Source organism: Narcine bancroftii, chromosome 1 (assembly GCF_036971445.1).
Source record: "Narcine bancroftii isolate sNarBan1 chromosome 1, sNarBan1.hap1, whole genome shotgun sequence".
In the NCBI taxonomy this organism is placed as follows: Eukaryota; Metazoa; Chordata; class Chondrichthyes; order Torpediniformes; family Narcinidae; genus Narcine; species Narcine bancroftii.
Window position 1 is genome coordinate 120786943 of NC_091469.1, and position 15742 is coordinate 120802684.

General features: G+C 38.9%; 1 protein-coding gene across 7 annotated transcripts in view; it reads right to left on the minus strand.

The window, feature by feature from the left end:
• The window catches only part of LOC138763363 (ankyrin repeat domain-containing protein 31-like), a 163936-nt gene that overhangs the window by 63027 nt on the left and 85167 nt on the right, over positions 1-15742 (minus strand). For all 7 annotated transcript variants that reach the window (XM_069937406.1, XM_069937388.1, XM_069937378.1 and 4 more), the window contains 3 exons: positions 11291-11476; positions 5508-5650; positions 1494-1623 (listed from right to left, as the gene is read on the minus strand). In XM_069937406.1, the coding sequence (XP_069793507.1) occupies positions 1494-1623; positions 5508-5650; positions 11291-11476 (459 nt within the window). The remainder of the gene's footprint in view (positions 1-1493; positions 1624-5507; positions 5651-11290; positions 11477-15742) is intronic.

The following is a 15742-nucleotide window of genomic DNA, read 5'->3' on the forward strand; positions in this document are numbered from 1 at the left end:
TATCCAAAATAGACTCAGTCCTGATCATTTCAGATAATCGGAGTTGTACTGTACATCCTTGGAAAGTGGGAGAAAAATCAGAGCACACAGAGGAAACTCATGTGGTCACGGGGAGAATGTATTGACTCCTTATAAACAGTGGTGGATTTGAACCCAGGATGCTGTAGATGTAATAAAGTTGTGCCAAGTGCTACGCTAATGGTTTAGATTTGTCTATGTGTACCTTGCAACATTGCTCTGCAGAGTCCTACTGTTTAGTCCAGATGCTAACTATATAGGCTTTAAACAGCCTGTTAAAGGATCAGTTTTTTTTTTTAAATCCTGTAACCACTGGGTCTGTGCCCAAGATGGTGGCAATTGTGCTGGGCAGGGTACCATGAGGAATTACAAACTCAAGGGAAGCAGCAGACCAGCACAAAAAAACAGGGAATGCACCCCCTTTTTGAAAAGATGCATGGGTAGAAGAACCTAGAGGGAAAGTAACCAAGAAACCACTGCAGTGGACCAGCAAGGGGCTCAGCAGCAGAAAGGACCCAGTTGTGACTTCCAGTCAAAGGACACAAATAGGCCGCAGACTGCTAGCAGCTTGCGGTTAAAGGATCCACACAGGCTGTGAACAGCTGGAGACAGGCTTATGGAGGCCATGTATTGGAACTGGGATTCGGGAGGGTGCCGATTGAAAGAAGGGTTCCCAAAGAGCCTCGATCACAGATTGCTTCCTGATTGATCGAAGTTTTGGATCTGGTGCTTGGGTAGCCAATGGTTTGAACTGGAGTCTGAGCAGCCGCAGAGAGTGCAAATGTACTGGAGGAGAAACCATGAATATTCAATGTCTCCGAAGGAACTCTCTTTCGCTTCTCTTTCTTATTGTTAGGAGCGCCAGGCAATGCTCATGCTGACTCTTTGTTTGCCTTGTTGCAGACAAAAGTTGAAGAATATCAACTTTTGAAGTATATCAAATAAAAGAAACCTGCATGCCAAATTTGGACAGTGGTTATCCATAGCATGGTCTTTACCTTAGGAGCAATATGTTCTTTGTGTTTGGGATGAAATTGAAAGCAAAATAAGGTCAGCAATGAGAGGGTATGAAAACATTCAAGCAGATAAAATTAAAAATGCCGCAGAGTCAAAAACATTCATCAGATGGTATTAGGCATAGACATGATGGGCTGAATAATCTCCTACTACATTACAAGTTTTCTATCAAAACCAAAAAATAAATTCTCTAATATATTTTCAGACAGAGTAACACTAAATGGTAACAATATTATTATTTGTAAGAGATGCTAAGTGTCGATCAAATGCCCACAGATAAACTCCTTCCAAAAGTCTTTTCACTAAGTCCTTCAGTACACATTTATTGAGTCTATCAAATCCGACTGTTGGATCTTCCACTGAAACAATTGCCTCTCCCACTGAGGCAGTAAGACTAAATATCGAAACTCAGCATACAAAATCATGCATGTTTATTGAAAGATGGAATGTGTTCATACCTTTTCCTTTTTGCTGATGGTTTATAATTAATTGCTTCATGTGGTTATCCAATGCTACATCCAATGCACAATTGCCAAAATCATTCTTTTCAAAGGGATCAGCTCCATACTGCATCAATAAGTTCACTACCTATGGGGGATATGTAAAAGGATTTAAAAATGTACATTTGATTAATCAGAGCATCAAGGGTTACGAGGAGAAGGCCAATGAGTGGGGCTGAAAGGGTGGATTCATGATAGAATGTTCGAGCCAACTCGATGAGCTGATTGGCTTATATCTTGTGAATTCATGATTTATCATTTGCAAAGGAATACTTCTGATCATAAGGTCTATCATCATCTCCCACATTGTCCATTCCACACAATCATCTGGCAAGCAGATTCTGTTTGGGTTAGCTACAAAACGAAGAATTAGTGCATCATTTTTGCTAATGCTTTTTACTTCTCTAAAGGTAAAATTTTAAAGGTAAAAAAAGATGCCATATTATGGTGGAGAGACAATACATAAAAATGATCAAAAAATGTAAAGCAAAAAGCTTTAAAAAGTAGAATCAAAGAGTCCACCTGGATTTCCCGATAAATAATTAAAATCAATATGAATAGTTTGAATATTACAGGTTTTAGAAGAGTGAAAACATGAACATCGAATTTATCTCAAAACATGAAGGTGCTATTTTGTTAACAGTACAAAGGCAATGACAATTTCAAGGAATCTCTAATGTTTACTTGCTGCTCTTGTTGTCCATTTCATTGTTCGTTGAAGGATCTGTGGCTGAGCAAGCCCTGGGTAGTTGGGAGACAGCCTAAGTTAAATGTATCTTTTTTAAGTAAAATATTTAACTATTTTGGCAGCTCTCTCTTGAGCCCTCATCCTTTTCCTTTGTCTCAGCTACCTACCCCAATTACAAAACTCACCTCCTAACTCTTGCCTGTCACCCCGACTTCAAATGATCTCCTTCCTAAATCTCAGCTGAATTGCCCCAACTTCATTATGATTAACCTTCTGACTGATCTTAGCCCGAGCCAATCCCACAATCACACCTCAATTAATCTTATCTGATTTCACCAAAGGTCTGGTCCTCAATATTCCTCTTATCTCTCACATATAATCTCCTGCTGATCTCTGCCAGTGTTTTCACCAACTTCACCTAATTTGTAGCCAACCCCTAAATAAGCCAGCAATAACCCACCCTGACATTGGAAGCCCCAATCCAAGTAAATGGTGCCCCATGCCCCTTTCCCCATGACCTGGATTGGTTTTGCTTTCTGAACTTCTCAATGATAGAGCACAGAAAGTAAAGATCTTTAAGAGAGCCAGACTTATTATATAATGCACCAAAGAAAAGGTACAAGGACTGCCTAAAGAAATCTCTTGGTGCCTGCCACATTGACCACCGCCAGTGGGCTGATATCGCCTCAAACCGTGCATCTTGGCGCCTCAGTTTGGCGGGCAGCAACCTCCTTTGAAGAAGACCGCAGAGCCCACCTCACTGACAAAAGACAAAGGAGGAAAAACCCAACACCCAACCCCAACCAACCAATTTTCCCCTGCAACCGTGTCTGCCTGTCCCGCATCGGACTTGTCAGCCACAATCGAGCCTGCAGCTGACGTGGACTTTTACCCCCTCCATAAATCTTCGTCCGCGAAGCCAAGCCAAAGATATAATGCACAACACTCTGCTTAACACACTAATACATTTGAAGCGGTGGCCTTCAAACACTCACGAGTCCTCTGTGTACCAAACATTTAAAGTGTAAGTAACGTGAGTCAGCAGACTGCTGTTTCATCAAAAATAGATTTTTGTGCCCCTATGTCCAAGGAAGGTGTAAAAGGTGCTGATATTAGCCAGGTTGGTGCACACATCAAACTCTGGTTCCTGCAAATAGTGAAACATGATAGGCTGCAATTGTAGCAAAAACTCTGAAATGCTGGAGGAACGCGTCTGGTCTTTTCAGCTTCTATAGGAGACCAAATTATATTGCCATCATTTCGGATAACATGCCCCTGCTTCCGTCTCCTTTCACACAGACAGGATAAATTCTACCTAGTCCCTTATCTCACCCAATTAACACCTTTTATTTGTCTGGATTCTTTCTCCATTGAATTCTGAGACTTTCTGATATATCCTGCTTCTGCTTTATCTCATTTTTCCTTGAAGAAGGGCTCAGGCACGGACAATCAGCAATATATCTTTGTCTCCTATAGATGGGTCAGCCTACCCAAAGGATATGAATAGTTTGCTGATGACACAAAGATAGGAGATAGCGAGGACTGTGGGGAAGACATTCAGAGCTTGCAGAGGGATCTGGACCAGCTGGGAAATTGGGCCAGTAAATGACTGGTGGAATTTAATGCACATAAGTATGAGAAGTTGCACTTTGGAAGAGTAAATCAGGGTAGGACAAACACAGTAAATGGTAGGCCACAGAGGAGTGCAGAGGGGCAAAGGAATCTGGGAATACATATTGTGACAGAATATAGATGTTTTTGGGAGATAAATTGGGGCAGTGTTTGTTAGTGTAGCTCACATGCAAACACTTTAAAACAAATCTTATTTAATATACTTGAGCTCTGCTAATGCTAGACAAAGAGAGAGAGAGAGAGAGAGAGAGACACAGTTATCAGTTCTACAGTGTTACAGACAGTAACAGCAACTGAGACTGGAACAGGACAAGCTGGAAAGCTTGAGGAAAATCCCATTTGGAAGACAGGTTGTAAGTACTTAGTTCAGCCTGGTCAAAGACCTTGTGGTTCATGCATGAGGAGAGGACTGGCTGTCTAATGTTTCACTTGGAATAAGAGAAACAAAAAGGCACTCTGTGGTGACCTGAAAGAAAGAGGTTATAATCTGGAGAACCCTGAGGGGGGGAAAGATTTCTTCGGCATGACACTGAAGTGGCTGCTGGAAGTAAATCAGTTGGGAGTATCCTGGAACAACAAATCTCTCTCTGAAAACCAACAAGAACCTTCCTGAGCAGTAACCATTTACCTTTCAAGCACCAAAGCCTAGTGAACTTTATAAATGTTAAATTCTGTGCACAGTATAAGAATTGCCTGCAACCAGTGAACTTGGAGGAATGAGAAGTGAGATTGGACTGCGAATCAAAGAATTTTTATGAACTTACACACATATTACATACGTGCGCTTAGAATTAGAAGGGGGTTAAGTTAGGTTAGTTAAGTCAATAGTGATAAGTTAAAGTGTGATTCTGTTTTCATGTTTAAAGATAATTAAAAGCAACTTTTGTTTAAGTAACCATTTGTCTTGGTGAATATCTATTGCTGCTGGGTTTTGGGCTCATAACAAGATATATTGTTCCCTGAAGGTGGCGTCACATGTGGACAGGGTTGTAAAGAAAGCTTTTGGCATTTTGGCCTTTATAAATCAAAGTATTGAGTATAGAAGTTGGAATGTTATATTGAAGTTATTTAAGTCATTGGTGAGACCACACTTAGAATATTGTGTGCCGTTCTGGTCGCCCAGAAGCAGGAAAGATATCAATGATTGAAAGAGTGCAGAGAAGACTTAGTAAGGTGTTGCCTGGTCTTCAAGAGTTGAGTTACAGGTTAGGACTATACTCCTTGGAACGAAGAAGAATGAGGGGAGACTTGATAGAGGTTTATAAGATTATGAGGGGTATAGACAGAGTAGATGTGAATAGGATGTTTCCACTTAAATTGGGGGAGATAAATACAAGAGGTCATAGCTTTAGGTTGAAAGGGGAGAGATATAAGGGGAACATTAGGGGTAAGTTTTTCACTCAGAGAGTGATATGAGTGTGGTATGAATTGCCATTTGATGCAATGAATGCAGATTCAATCTTGAGTTTTAAAAATAAAGTGGATAAATACATGGATAGGAGAGGTCTGGAAGTCTGTAGGGTTATGGAATGAGAGCAGATCAGTGGGACTAGCTAGTTTTATTGGTCAGCACAGACTAGAGGGTCAAATGGCCTGTTTTCTGTGCTGTAATGTTCTGTGGTTCTAATAATTTGCAGTGTTTTAAAACATACCTGTAGGTGTCTATTTCTGACAGCATCCTGCAAAGGCGTCACACCATTTAACCCCTTCGAGTTAACATCTGCACCAGCCAATAACAACACCAGCACACTTTCAGAGAACCCTTTGTTACTTGCTTCATGCAGAGCTGTCCAACCTGCAACAGGAGGAGAATATTTTCACACATTGAAATCTATCAGTCACAATCTGTTGTCAGCCTATGAAATTGCATTAATTGTGTTACACGAGTCATTTGAAACAATCATGTTAAAAATCCACAATTAAAAATTTGTGCAATGAGATGGTGAAGCTAGGTTTCTGTGGCATACAGTATTCAGATACAAGACCTGGGAAAGTAATTATAACCATATCCTACAGGCACTGCAGAACTCCATTCCTCAGGCAGTGTTACGAGAACCTGACACCTCACATGAAAGGACTCCTTATGGTAAAATCATGAAAAATTATATTAAAAAAATAGCAATATTTGCCAGAATTTGTAACAACAAATAAATTAACATGGTTACATTATGACCATGATTAGGAACTAAATATTGCAGGCTACTTTTAAAAAAAAATAAAACTAGAGCTAGTAATCCTGATAAAGGATAGCATATAGATGGTATCAAAGAATAATCTTGCCTTAAAAGTCACAAATTATAATCAGTATGGAGATAAATGGAACAAGAGACAGAAAATGGTGGCAGTAAATTATTGGCTTTCCATTACAAAACCTATACAGGATTAATCAAGAAATAAGAGAACCAAGTAACAAACATAAAATAATATTCATGGAAGACTTACTTTATTTAGAATGGAGAAATCAATGGACAAAATTAATTCAAAATAATCAAAATAGACTATTGTCTATTGATATGGAAAATTTGCAAATACTATGCATATATTAGCTGAAAGACAATAAATACTGAAGATAGTGAGGAGCTGAGAACCTCATTAAATTGGGGAATTTCACATAATTAATATTAATAAGGAGAATATACTGAAAAAAATGAAAGATTAAAAATGAACAATTCCTTGAACCTGTTGATCCAGTTATCAGTGTTTTAGAAGTAATTACAAAGATGGTGGATGATCTAATCCTAGAGATGCACAGTGATATAACACTGAAACGGGTCCTTTTGCCCATGATTCACCCTGACCATCATGGGGCCCATTCCTACATTTATCCCATTTTATTCTCCAAACATTTAATCAATTTGACCCCCCCCCCCCCCAGAGATTTTATCACTCATCTATGCACCAAAACTGATCTACAGTGGCCAAATACCCACAAACCTTTGGTATATGGTGAGAAATCAGAGCACCTGGAGAACCACATGGTCAGAGAGAAAATTAGCAAACTCTACACAGATGGACTAGAATGAACTTGGATCATTGGAACTATGATGGGGCTGTGCTGTTGTGTCAATCTACCAGAATTCTAGAACAATCCTAGTAAAATGCAAAAAGAAAAAAAATTGAATGTTGTTCAAAGTAGGAGAGAAAGTAGAAATTCACAGGCCAGTTAACTAAATTTTAGTAGTTAAAAAAAAATGAAAATAATGGAATTCATTAAGGAAGTGGTGCCAGACACTTGGAACATCATGATATCACTTACTTCTGTTTATCACAAATCTGAAGTCCATTCAGCCCATTGAATTTCTTCCAACCCCTATGGGGCATATTCTCTTATTTCTCTGTATTCCTGTGATCTATTAACTGAAATATATGCCCATCAAAGTCCCTTTGATTCTTTCTGCAATTAACCTATTTCCAGTGTTAATTTACAGTAACCAAATAATTTACCACCATAAATTGCTGGGTATGGTGGTTGAAGCTGAAACATTGGGGACATTTAAAAGACTCTTAGACAGATACATGGCTGAAAGAAAAATAGAGGGTTATGAAGTAGGGAGAGTTTAGTACATATTTTGTAGGAAGGGATATATGGGTCGACACAACATCAAGGGCTGAAGGGCCTGTACACTGCTGTATTGTTCTATGATGTGATCCATTGTGGCAGATGATGTTTGTGCTCATACGCTATCATGTTAAAATAATGAGACCAGACCTAAAGTTGTCAGCCAGTGAAGAGAAGAGCATTTATGACAGTGTTATCAGGCTTAATATAGACACACATGTGACCTGGCGTCATGACAACTGAAGTGCTAACTACCTCATGATGTAGCTACGTTGAGTAGGCCAGGGCTTCTCAGTAGACCTACAGGTGCTGCTGAGTCACTGTGCCTCATGGCTGTAGTGGCTAGTTTCCAGTAGATAGGAGGCTGTTGTGTCTAGCTGTCACAAGACAGGAGCTGTTAGTGTTGGTTCTGCCCACTCCCTCTAAGCGTACCGCTACAATGCTATATATAGATATATTTTGGAAGAGATAGATTGTGGGGTTTTTAGTTAGGTCACACACAGATACAAACATTTCAAAACAGATCTCATTTAAAATGCCAGAGTTCTGCTCAAGCAAGACAGTCCAGAATGTCTATGGAGACTTCACAAGTAGGTGTTAATTCGACTGATGCTATGGAGTGAATGGACTATTGTCTTTTAAGCAACAAATGTCCAGGCAGAAACTGATTTCTATGTCAATAATCTGTCTGGTTACAGTTTGCTGTTCTAAGAGGGGTCATGTAGTTTTGCCAACAGAAGCCGCTTTCTTCGGCAAGACACTGAAGTGGCTGATCAGAGGAAATCAGTTTGTGTGCATGTCCAACGAGCAATGAATCTCTCTCTGAAACCAACAAGAACCTTTCTGAACAGTAACCATTTACCTTTAAACACCAGAGGCTGGTGAAAATATATAAATGTTAAATTCTGTGCATAATATAAATATAAAAATTGCCTGATACCAGTGAACTTTGAGGAGTGAGAAGTGAGATTGGACTGTGAATCAAAGAACTTTTCTGAACTTACACACACATTACAAACACATGCGCTTAGAATTAGAAGGGGGTTAAGTTAATAGTAAATAAGTTAAAGTTTGATCCTGTTTTTAAGTTTAAAGAAAATTAAAAGCAACTTTTGTTTAAATGACCATTTGTCTTAGTGAATTTCTATTGCTGCTGGGTTTTGGGGTCCTCTGGGTTCATAACAGTGCATAATAAAAGGAAGAAGGGAAGAAGAGTCGGGAGGACCTTTTATAATCATGCTTTTCTGCAAGCCACTAATCTGAAATCCAGAGAAGTAAAATCCCAATTTTCTGTTTACCATTTGCTCCATCAAATCATACCACTGTAAATGTCAACTAATCATCTTTATGATATTCCTTAATGTCTGGCCATTGTGTGTCTTTGCCTATTCATACTGTTGCCTACTGCTCTCCCAGAGACTGTTGGAAGGCTGCTGATGTTCATGAGAGGAAACTTCAGCTTTCTCTGGAGGTGGTTTAAAGGCCTGGCATCAGACAATACTTTCCCAAAGGAAGAACAATGGTCTGGGCCAGCAACAGTGGTGAGATCTTAAAACCTGTTATCCTACTGGACAACAGCAGATTCCTGCATCATGAAGCACACGCCCCTAGGGAGATGGCACCTTGGCAATCCTAGTAATCAGCTAAAGAACAGAACTGCTTAACTGATGAAAGCTTTTAACAAAGGAACAATGATGGTATCCTGAAGTTCAGTGACAGATAACTGGGTTTGATAACTGAAATTGGATGTTCAACTGCAACACCATATATTTAGTGATTGCAGTGGAAGCCAAGTTATCAGATCCTGCATTATGGTCAGGCCTGCTAATGTGCAAATGGAGTTTCTACACTGGAGTAGATGTGTTCCAAACTCAACACACAGACCTTGTACAAGGTTAGTGCAAAACATCTCCATGGCTCTTGACACTGCAAACATGCTTTCTGTTATTCTTAACACCAAGCATTGCCTAATTATTCACCTTCTTTTCGACCAGTGATTTTAAAACTTTTTCTTTCCACTTACTTACCACCTTAAGTAATCCATGTGCCATCGGTGCTCTGTGATTAGTAAGGGATTACTTAAAGTGGTATGTGAGTGGGAAAAGAAAAAGTTGACAACTACTGCTCTAGACCCAATTGTTACTGAAATATTTTGCTTGAGAAAAATTGTCATTGGCCCATTTCCTTTGGAGTTACAAAACCGTGCACATAATGAGTCAATTAGGTATGATTAAAACAGTGGTTTTCAAACTTTTTCTTCTCCCTCACCTTAAGTAATCCCTTACTAATCACAGAGCACCTATGGTATAGGCATTTCTTTAATTGGTATGTGAGTGGAAAGAAAAAGTTTTAAAACCATTGTTCAATATAGCTCAATAAACAGATTGAAAAAGAAAGAAAATTAGGCCTCTCACTATGGTGGGAAGCTCTTGCAAAATTCACTCTTAAATCTTAATTACAATATGTGCCCTTTATTAATCTCCTTTATATCCAAGAGGTTTTTGTTAGCATTAATTCAAGAGGAACCAAACATTAATAACAGGACTTTCTGTTATAATTCAAGGTTATATTTGCTCATTTAGAAAGCCAATAAAAGAACAGCAACTTCAAAAGCATGGTTAAGGTCAAAATATTTTCATTCCTTCCTTCTTCTCAACTTCTATCCCAATTCACAGAGCAAATTTATGGTCCCTAGATAGGTTGACAGAAACTTGTAGTCTTTCAGTTACCGACATCACATCCCTCTGCACCCTCCCATATGTACAGCCACTCTTCATTTTGATCCATCACCACCCAGTTTAAATAGGAGCGCATCTCCTTCACTCTGGTCCACTCATATTTCTACCTCTCCCCACAACCCTCTCCCTTCCCATTCTAGATATTCCAGTTGGACTCTTCTTCCTTGAGTGCTACTTATGCCTTCAGTACTCGAGCTCACCTTCAGTTCAAACTAACACTATCCTTTTCCACTTTGCCTCATAGATCTAACAAGGCTCAATCTTGAAAGAATTCTCACACAATTATCTGGCAATATTCAAACTCTTACACTATCTGGAAGTGAGAGCGCCTGAGTAGTGGTGTTTGGAAGCAGCAAATGTGGACTCGTTCATCAACATTAAATTAAAAACTCCAGATGCTGGAATTCCAAAATAAAATTAGGAAACATTGGAAATGTTCAAGGTTTCAAGACCCTTCATCAGAACTGAAAAAGCAAGAAAATAAGTCAGTTTTAAGTTGCAGAGAGGGTGGGGAGGAATGCATAAGACAAAGGAAATATCTGCCAGGGTGCAAATTGGTTCTGTGAATTGCCATAGTTATAATGCTATTGATGAAGCCAATAAAAGAGAAAAAACACAAAGGAATATGTAAAAAAAAGTGAAATGCAAAGTTGCAGAAAGTCCCCCTGTTGTGCTACTGGAGAGTGGAAAATTGAGACATTACAGTTGAATGACCAATTCTTGTACAGAGAAAGTGAGATACCTACAATTGTGAATTTGTTACTGAGCCTGGTTGACCACAATGTGCTTAGATGGAAGATGGAGTCCTGTTTCTCAAACCAATGTTGGGCTACCTTATAGCAGTTCAGTAGGTTGTAGACACACAGGTCAGAGTTGGAGTGGGATGGAGAATTAAAGTGACACATAACACGTAGCTCAAGGTTGTCCTTCCAGACTGAATGCCGGTGTTCAACAAAGCAGTACCCAATTGGCATTTGGTTTATCCAATCTAGAGCAAGATTTCTTGATTGCAAGCACATTGTGAAAATAAAGATTAAATAAATGAATAGATTAACATTTTAGAAAGTCAGCGTGGAAACATTCAACTCTTTTCAATATCTACAGTATTAATCTGATAAGGCAAATAAATATTTTTCACCTCCATTATCAGGCTGATTTATGTCGGCACCTGCTTGAATGAGGGTGCGAAGCAAGTTTACATTTCCTTTATGTGCAGCTGTATGTAATTGTGTTTCTCCATAGATGTTCTTTCTATTTATAATCTTGCGGCACTTTAAGGTAGCAGAAATGTTGGAAATGGACCGAGTCACAACACGTTCGTCATCTGATAAAAAAGTTACATTAAAATCAGTAATTGGTTATATAGGAATGAAAATTCTTAATTTAAAATCATTTAAAATTCCCCATGACATTGCTCCCAGTGAGACATAAGATGGATTGATTTATAATAATTCCTTAAAACATTGGTAATAGCATGAGAGTACCTTATTTTCAATAATTAACTCAATTTAAATTTTCATTCTACAGTTTCTGCCTTCCCAATTAAAATCCCTTGGCTTGCTTCTGTATAAACTACAAATAGATTGCATATCCTTGATATTTATTACCTTTACAAGTTTTATACCCAAGACTTTGCAACAAATTTGCTAGAGGTAGATAACTGGCATCTAACAATATTGGATAGCACAATGAAAGCTTCACCACATAAGCAGTCCTGTGATGTGGTGGCAACATTGTACCCTTACCTGGAGGTATTTGTGATGATGCAGCTTGTGGGAGGATGTGTGATGGGTTGAACCAAAATCTCCTTTAGTTTTTGAATTTGTATGAAATGGCTTTAAATAAGTGAACAGCAAAAAGCTAGGTGTTTACACTTTAATCCCAGGAACCAAATATATTTCTCACTCACCCAAGTCTTTCTGTTGTTCTATAAACTGTACCCAGCATTTTGAAAATGTAAATTAAATTTCTTTTAAATTCTAGGGAATACAAGCCTAATCTGTGGCACTAACTACCTATTATAAACATCTGCATGCTTTACTCCAATTTTGAAATGTGAATCCTGTGACTTATGTGGACAAATTTACAATACATTTAGTAATTCAGTCTTTAAAAGTAATATATGAAATTCTTTAACTTTGTCCATAAGGAAGACTGAGAGTCGCCACTTTGTCCAGCTCCCTTCACAGAAATGAGGCCCCAGCGAGGAACAAACTCATGACCACTGGTTTACAAGAGCAGTGCTCTAACCACTGAGCTATTATGGAAAATATACCTATGTACTATTCATTGTGTCTTCATTAATCCATTACTATGTAACTAGTTATACTCGAGATGGCAGAAGCCGACAGCATCGAATCCATGCTGTTGAAGATCCAACTGCGCTGGGTAGGTCACGTCTCCAGAATGGAGGACCATCGCCTCCCCAAGATCGTGTTATATGGCGAGCTCTCCACTGGCCATCGTGTCAGAAGTGCACCAAAGAAGAGGTACAAGGACTGCCTAAAGAAATCTCTTGGTGCCTGCCACATTGACCACCGCCAGTGGGCTGATATCGCCTCAAACCGTGCATCTTGGCGCCTCACATTTCAGCGGGCAGCAACTTCCTTTGAAGAAGACTGCAGAGCCCACCTCACTGACAAAAGACAAAGGAGGAAAAACCCAACACCCAACCCCAACCAACCAATTTTCCCCTGCAACTGCTGCAACTGTGTCTGCCTGTCTCGCATCGGACTTGTCAGCCACAAACGAGCCTGCAGTTGACGTGAACATTTACCCCTCCATAAATCTTCGTCCACGAAGCCAAGCCAAAGAAGAAGTTATTATGTACTTCAAAAACACTGTTTATGGGAAATATTAATATAATTAAGTAACAGCCACAGTATGTAGAAAAGTTGGCTGATTATAGTATGTGTAGAATTTGCTGACTCCAAATACAAAGAGAGAAAATATTTTCATCCCCAAGGTTACACTAAACTGCTAACTTTAAAGCACAAGTCCAGAGAGAAAACATCAAAGTCATACATGGGAGTAACAGGATATCAGATAGGAAAAGTTAGACAGGATGAGGTTGGAGGAACCATAGTGGCGAGTGATTTATTCTGAAACAGGCCAGTTACAGGAAGATAAATGTAGCACAAGGAGAAGTGAATTGTACGAATTGTATGAGACATCAATCAAAGTCAAACATTGATAAGTAAGTGAAAATCTGTATAAAAAAAAAGGGCAGCGTCTCATAGTAACAGGAATCCCGCCCTGTCTGTGCAGTATATTTTTTTTTTAAGGCTGAAATTAAACTTTTCTCCATGCAAGATGTGTAATAAAAAAAGGAACAGACCAGCACCAACCACAGAATGTGAAAGTGATTTAGCATTTCAGATTAAGGAGATGATCATTACGATTAAAATGGTAACATTCTCTCAGGTACCAAATGGTTAACAAACGAAGGTGAAAGAATAAAACCCCAGGGACCCGACGTTAGACAGGGTGACCCTATTCCTGCAGAACGATGAGAATAAGGAATCAAAAGATTCATTGTGGGCAAGGTCACCCCCATATGTACCCTAGCAGCCATAGAGATCGGACCTGTGTCTCACTAGTTGTGATAAAGAAGCTGGTTTCTGGCTTAGCTTTGATGTAAAATTGTTGCTCATTTTGGAAAAAAACAAATATTGAAAGTTTGACTCGCACTTTCGTTGACAGTAAAGACTGTGCATAAGTGAGGAAGGGGTTAAAGAGCTTGAACTGAAAGTTATCTGCAGTAATTTGAAACCTGCTTCCAGAGTGCTTCAATCATGTAGCAATTTCACAAGTTGTTGGACTTAAAAAGTTAACAATGAAGAAATTGTGTTCCACTTCTGCAGTGTTTCCTCATTCTAACTTGTACAGAAGGAGTAAAAATTAATCACACAGAAGAAAGATTCATTTTTTAAAAACTGCAATGTTGTTTAAGACTAATTGAAACTGGTCTAATACCAATAACAACCTAGAAGAGTGGTGATGGCCTTCAGGCCAAGTATTAAAGAGAGAGAGCTGAGGTATCTTTGAAACCCAGAGTAAAATACATCCAACATTTAGGGGAAACTCTCTTAACATCTAATCCAATAGATGACCAAAGCACTTTCGAGCCATTATGAATCTTTCCCTTAGTGAATTCATCTGACCTTCTATGAGTGTATTACTGCCTTTTTAAAACTGCCTTGTGAAAAATACAGAAATGAAGTAATGAAAATGGCTACCTTCTATCATCCAGTTTTCCCAGAAATTTGAATTGTTTGCCCTTGTTACAAACTACATGATAGGGAAAGGAATATTTATGCCCATTCCAGAACTTTTTACCCCTTGGGAGTGCTCACACAGATGCTACTGAAAAAGCTGCTGTGAAAACGGTCCCTTCACTGTTTATTCGGACAAACTGCTTGAATAGAATGGTCTTGCCCGATAATGAAGATGAACCATAAGTTCAGGGGGACACTCCTACTATTTCATTAAACAGCAGGGGGTGTGCCAGAAATCAAATTATGAACCACCTCTGCTGGACAATTTCTGTACAAAATGCAAATTCTTTTACTTGTACTACTTAAGTATATATATGCAATAATGTAGATTGACTAAGGAGGAGTGGCATTGGAGGGGCATCTCACTAATCTAAGAAAGCAGGGCCTTCCAAAGGAAGGAATTATTATCTGCCTACAAAATTATCCTGGTAAAGAAATTGAATGCCTACCATTTGAATGTATATGGATTGATTTTATAGAATTAAGTACTTGTCATGTTATTATTGATTTGCCTGGGTCCTTAAAAAAATTAATTGACTAAGTTGTCAGCAGAAACTGCATTGAATTGTATAAGGAATTGGGGATTACAGTGGTTCCACTACTCCCATTAACCCCAGGCAGCAGGAATAGTGGAAGGTGCAAATTAAAATAAAATTAAACTGGCCAAATTGACTGAGGAAACTTGGCTAAAAAGTGCTACCCCTAGCACTGTTTTAAATGCAGATGACACCGCAGGCTAAGTCAGGGCTATCTGCTGCAGAGATGGTCCATGGACAGCCAATATGAACATCTTAAGGAACAAAGCCTACATAGCTATTAGGGATGGATTTATTATCATTAGGTGATAACAATTTTAGTAATCTAACTAAAAAATTTTTTAGAGATGCATTCACAGGTACAACAAACACACCTAAAGGAGACTGATCCAACAGATCAAAGAGATGAATATCCTGTCAAACCTGAGGATTTCGTTCTGGTAAAGAATTGGATCGGAAGAAATTGGGAACTCACTGGAAAGGACAATAACATTGACTGCAGTAAAGCTTGAAGGACAGCCTCACTAGATACACCATAAAGACTTAAGGAAAAAGGCCCAGCTAAGACATTAAGATTTTTATTATAACAGACAGAAAAAGAGAGGCCCACCTACAACACGAGAACTTTATTGTTATGCCTATTGTTGCCCTGACATTTGAACTCAAGACCAGAGTTGAGACTGAAAAGAGGAATTTTTGGTGACCTTTTTAAATGTGTCTTGCTTACATGTGGATAAGATGAAGGTTTATAGCACCAATCAGAAGTTAGGCCTATTG